Below are 6,020 nucleotides of genomic sequence, written 5' to 3'. Positions count from 1 at the left end.
TTCTGCCTCATTAGGGGGATCAGGGACAGATGACACAATGCTAAGACTCTTGCCATGAACGCCATTAAATTGTTCTGTATACAGGATTCATAACAAATATACCTAGCCCTACTCAAAAGAGATTGTTGCAACCAGTTTAGTCTCATCTGTCAAGAACTCACACTCCTGCACTTGCCAATTCAGAACAGTTTAATGATTTTTTTTTTTTTCCTTTTGCTATAGATAAAATGTATAAAGTCAAATTTAGATAACTGGATGAACACAGAAGACCAATTATTCACAATACCGCTTCAATGAGATGATAAAAGCAATGACCAACACGCACGTCAGTCCACACACAGAGGGGATTTCAGGAACACTGCAGTCCAGCACGAGCGCGAGACACAGCGACTGTATTGGTCCAGTCCTGCAGAACATTTTACTAAGCAGTCTTATCTGTACATGTAACATCTATCACATCTGCTTCTCTTCAACATTCATCCACCTCTATCTGTGAGACCAGAATGAGTGTGTCCCCTCCATCAGGGAAAGAAAGAATATAGCAAATAATCAAGGGGAAAAAAAAAAACCCAAACCAAAGCACCAAAAATTTACAATACTTTTTTTTTTTCTTCCCCTTTTGATGACAATGTTTTTCTGTACAAGTGTTTTTTGTAATCTAATACTGTTTAAAAAGCTATCAGCTTCTTCAAGATGGCCACCATAGGCATGATAATATTCCAGGAACACTTAAATAACAGTTTTTACAATAAATTTTAGGTCCATATCATTAGATTACTTTATATGCACTGGTCTCTCATCTGATTTTAGGCGTTTTCTACGTGGCTGTATAAAATCTTCATCGGAGTCCTCAGTTATTTCACCATCATCCTCTTCCTGCTCAAATTCAGGCAAAGGTTGGAAGGTCCTGTCTGGGTAGATCTCTGTAAGTTTATCTTCAAAGTATAATGCAACTGCCTTCCCTGCCTGTGCTACTTCTGAATCAGCCTGTAAATAAAAGAAGACAGGAATATTCACCTGTTGGAAATGCACATCCCTTCACCAAGTGTGCATGGTCTGAAACGCTTACCTTCAAATTAATCTCTTGTGTTTCTGCATAAACTTGAACAACTTTCATCATCTAAAAAGGATACCAGAGTCAAAAAAAAAGGAAATTATAATCCCTTCTAAAGTTATGAGATTGCATAGGATTGGATGACTAAACTCAGCCATAACAACAAAACAGTTTGTTATGGACTACACCTCTTTACTTCTCAAACTTAGGGGAAGCAGGTTTAAAACAGTCTTAGGAGGGTGACATGAGGTAAATAACCTTCAACAAAACACACAACTTTTGTACAATTAAGTGTCTCCTAGTCATTTTCAAAATTGTGCCCTACTCATGATTGCTTTCTTCATCATAAATTTTAGTTGCCTGGACATCACTGTGGAAAAGTCTCACTTTAGAGAGAAGTGCTCCATGAGACTACTTTCTTGGAGGTCTTACCCCACTTTCATTTCTATTTTAAAGCATATGGCTTAGAGGCACTAGACATGATGCTACTATGAGAGGTCAGGGTGACTCGTCCTTTGCGGTGAGCCTGAATTTCAGAGAGCAAGACAAGTCTGAAACACCTATTTAAAAAACAAAACAAAACAAAAAAAAAGCAAAAAACCCCCAAACCACCACCACACTCATCAGTCCTTGCTCCCTTGTTTTACTCTCATCCCTAAGAGCTGCAGCATGTTTTCCTCTACAGTAGATGCTTCATTAATTCCCTTGATTGAGAAGTTCACATAATTGCAACTTCTTCCACAGTGCTCATTAACCTCCACCTAATACAGAGACATAAGGGAGTCGGAGGTGTCAAAGTCCCAAACGCTCGTGAGCATTTACAGCATTACATCATTAACCTTGATTTTCACTAGAGTACTTGTGAAACAGCTGAGATTTTAACTGTAGCTTTGTGCACTTCGATTTACTTCTTCACAGAGCCAGAAATGCAGCCCAAATACTGCAAAACTCAGATTGCATTTTACAGAAAAATACTGTTTTATGCATTTCTAAGGTCAGAAGAAAGCCATTCCTTGTGATGCCTTCTCCTCAGGGCTTTGTCATCTTTGCTTTAAGGCATCTCAGAAATGAGGATGCCCTCTTATCTCAGCTCCTACTCTGTTTCAGCACAATACTACAGTGTTTTTTACCATTGCTCCACCTACTGATAACACTTAGATGATTTATCTCAAGTCACATGTTTCACATGTAAGGTGCAAATGTTTCACTATCAGATGAGGTCATTGCAAAATATGTCTACTTTCTACATGCACCAAAAATATTACTCCATACAAAAGTTAGCTCCTGAAAACTGATTTTTGTGAGAGCCCAACTACCCATGAGCTAAAGCACTAAGTTTAATACTAGCCATAACGAACACCACGCTCTTCTGGTTCAGCCTGCATGAGATACTAGAAGCAGTAGACTATTCTTCAGAAAGGTACTTTTCCTCAGTAGAGGTCCACCATGTTTCATGAGTATAGGAATGATTATCTGTATAGCTTGAGACAGTTTTAAAGACTACTTAATTGTCTTTATTACCACACTTCCTAAGCACTTCTACAATCTATTCAATGTACAATGACAAGGTCACCCTGCTTCTCAGTCACATATCCACACTAGTGAATGCACTTAAAGTTCTCTCTGTTAAAGTCTCACCTCCCATTTAGCTAAAACTGAGAGGTAATTCTCTAATTGCATTTGTTTTGTTTGTTTTTTAAGTGTCTGATTCAGCAACTGCTCCATAAGCAGAAGTTACAACTGGAAGCAGAGCCTTTAATTGGAGAAGTTGCACAACCATGTTGAAATAAATCTTAATGTAAAAAAAAAAAAAAAAAAGACTACAGATTGGAAGTTAACATACTTCATTAAACCTTTCACAGTTCTTGAAAATCAACCGGACATCTGCCACAAAATCCTCAGGAGTCTGGTAGTGTTGGGAATGCTTCTTTTGCAGTTTCTTTTTCACTGTAGATAAATCCATTGGTTTCTTTATAATTTTATAGTAGTTTGGTATCTGTAAAAAAAAACCAAACCAAACCAAACAGTGATTTATCACTACAATGACTACATAGTTCACAGAAGCAGCTGAGTCACTTCACTTATCAAAAATTAATCACCTGATCTCATCATGCACTGTACGAATGTACAGCAAGTGAGAACAGTTTCCTTTCCTCAAACTGTTTAAGTTCTTTCTCACCTTCAGTGTCTATCATAGCACACTAATGCTTTTCTTTTACAGCTGAAAACAGGTGTCAAAGTAATTTCTTTTCTCCTTGCATTTAAAATATTGTCCAAAAGAAAAAAAAAAGAAAAAAAAAGAAAAAAAAAGCTCTCCTAAAGCATTCTGAATTTCATGGGTATCCTAAAACATCCTCTTCCAATTCAACAGCTGCCAATTGAAAGCATTTTTATAAATCTGGGTTTGAGAGTGGGAGTAGAGCCTCTGCATGGAAAAGCTATATAATCAGCTTCTGTCTCTCTCAGAATCATGAAATACTGGATGACCACCAGGACTTTTAGATCGATAAGGGTACATGCTTCAAGTAAAAGCAATCAGTTCCTTCCCAAACTCAATTCTAGACTTTTAGAGATGTTATGCCAAAAATAAATCACAAACTATTTTTCAGGAGACTCACCGAGGCAGGGACTGGCTCTTGAAATTCAATGCTCAGCTCATGACAATACAGGTAAAGCAGGAGACGTTCACATTTCTTACAAAGAAATAAACAGCTTCACATTAATATCCTAATTTATCCTCAGTCCAGAAGTTCTTATTTCCTTATTTTAAATAGGTTTCTACTTTAGCAGCTTAGTTCTAGAAAATTTAAATGCAATCCCCACAAGCTTAATCATAAAATGTAAAGTTCTTAGGAAGGCACTGTTGAAAGGGTAGAACACCACCTTACTGTTCACATAGCAGAAATTTACTCCCTTTTTGCCTTCTTCTTCCTAAACAAAAGTCTAGGGCTAAAGTCAAACATGAAGAGGTACACTAATATACAGTCAAATTAAAAAAAAGACAAGCTACCACCACTTTCATCCAACCAGAACTGTGTGTAACAGGAAAGGACTAAGTTGCAGACTTTTATTCTTTTCCCCACAAGGAAAAACTAAACAATTAGAAACCAAAGCCAGAGTGTTTCTGTGAACTCCCTGTTGAAATATTTTTCTTTCCTTTGCTTATAATCACTTTGGAGGAATTTGCTTTGATAATACTCCAACACTTAATGCACAGGCTGATTGATAAAGCTAAAAATAATTCTGTCAAGGTCGTGACACCTTCCACAAGAATGCACCTAAATACTTGTAGCACCTCGCACAGCATGAGCTTGACACACCAAACTTACATAACTATTTCATGAAGGCTGAATGCAAAGAACTTCTAATTAAGAACACTGAAGAGACTAATGCATGTTAAAGGATGCATTTAAATACAGAATATGTGTTCACATGCAAGTTTTAGCTATTAGATGATGACAGTGCCAATGTAATGGAGCACTCCCGCACAGTCACAAACACTTGGGTACATGGTCACAGCAAGAAAAATCTCATTACTAGTTTTGGTGGTAGTGGGTTTTTTGGGTTGTTTTTGGTTTTGTGAAAGCCACAACTATAGTTAATTTGCTGTGTCCACAGCAAAAACATCTTCAAAAAACAGTGGATCATAGCTCATGTAAGAAAGCACTTTTGGCTAGGAAACAGATTCCCACAGATTTGAGACATACCCTCTGGTCCACAGGACTCAGGCCTTGTGCTGTTTTCCCTTTCTTGTTGTGTTGTGAATTGTCACAATCATATTCGACTTCTGGTTTGCCGAGATCTCTGCAGAATGTACAGATCCACTCTCCACTAAACAGAAAAACACAGTTATTCCAGATATCCAGAGACAAAGTCTCATCAGTGATGACTACAAAGATTTTTTTCATTAGCTCTTACAAATTCACATTGTACTGTAGGAAAGGCTTGGATATCCAAAGATGAGGAATAACCCTTAATACTCAAGATAATTCTGCCAGTCAAGGTCATTTTTCCTGCCCTCATATTCCTCTCCTAAGTACGTTCTAGTACTTTACAATGTCTTTCTCACCATGACTTTAAAAGTACCTTTACATAACAGAATCACATTTTGAGAGACCATAGGTTTATCAGATAAACACTGACCAGTTACATACAGAACAATTCAAGCAGACCTTTGAAGTGTCAGATTTTTTTTACTGACAAGAAATCATCCAGAACTAGCTGATGTTGAGGATGAAACACCAGTTTTGGTGCTGTGTTGAAATCTACAATACAAATGAGACCACAGAGCTGTTCTCAGGAATCATTACACTGTTTCTGGTACCTTGGAAAGCTGAGGAGCGTTGGTACGTGACAAGTCAGGTGAAACACCTTTGGGCACTTTTCACAACATAACAGATCCCCTCCATTTTGGCACACAGCACACCAGTCTTCATTTGGATCGTCATCTTTGTTGTTGCCTTCTCCCCCAATTCTAGCTGATCGGTGCATTAGACTCCGCACTGGAGATTTTCCATTTACAAGGCTGTGTCCAGACTGTTTGCAACTTTCACTTAGATCTGCTGGTTCTGTTTTTACATGATTTTCAAGGCTTCCTAATGCTTCCAATTCACTTTCCAGATGCAAATTAGTGGATAGTGGTGGTGTCAAGCTGCTCTCAGGACTGCTAAGCTAAAATAAAAGTGGCACATGCAAATCAGAGTCAATTTTACAAGGGTTTCTTTCTTCACATGTTGAAAATCAAAAGCCACTACCATGTAAAGGAGCTATACATATTTCCCAAATAAGTGGCAAATCTACTTTTCCACAAAAATATACTGACATATAACATGACAAACAAATTTTCAAGCCAAACACACTGATAAATTGTTAAAAATATACCTTAACTTTTCATTAGGAAAAATCCTCAAACCCATCACCCTGCTCCCAGTACACAATCCTATTAAATCAAGCACAGCTGAGAAAC

General features: G+C 37.6%; 1 protein-coding gene across 1 annotated transcript in view; it reads right to left on the bottom strand.

Annotated features, from left to right (window-relative positions):
* Positions 1-217: 217 nt before the first annotated feature.
* Positions 218-6,020, bottom strand: part of TRIM33 (tripartite motif containing 33) — a gene marked incomplete at its 5' end in the record, with an annotated part of 30,190 nt that continues 24,387 nt past the window's right edge. Inside the window, 6 exons of the mRNA XM_010162747.1 lie at positions 218-987; positions 1,070-1,120; positions 2,898-3,050; positions 3,673-3,747; positions 4,762-4,885; positions 5,379-5,725. Of these exons, the coding sequence (XP_010161049.1) occupies positions 775-987; positions 1,070-1,120; positions 2,898-3,050; positions 3,673-3,747; positions 4,762-4,885; positions 5,379-5,725 (963 nt within the window). The remainder of the gene's footprint in view (positions 988-1,069; positions 1,121-2,897; positions 3,051-3,672; positions 3,748-4,761; positions 4,886-5,378; positions 5,726-6,020) is intronic.

Source organism: Antrostomus carolinensis, unplaced genomic scaffold (genome assembly GCF_000700745.2).
Source record: "Antrostomus carolinensis isolate BGI_N321 unplaced genomic scaffold, ASM70074v2 scaffold22562, whole genome shotgun sequence".
Classification (NCBI taxonomy): Eukaryota; Metazoa; Chordata; class Aves; order Caprimulgiformes; family Caprimulgidae; genus Antrostomus; species Antrostomus carolinensis.
The sequence above is the reverse complement of the archived record's forward strand: the minus strand, read 5'-3'. Positions and strand labels throughout refer to the sequence as shown.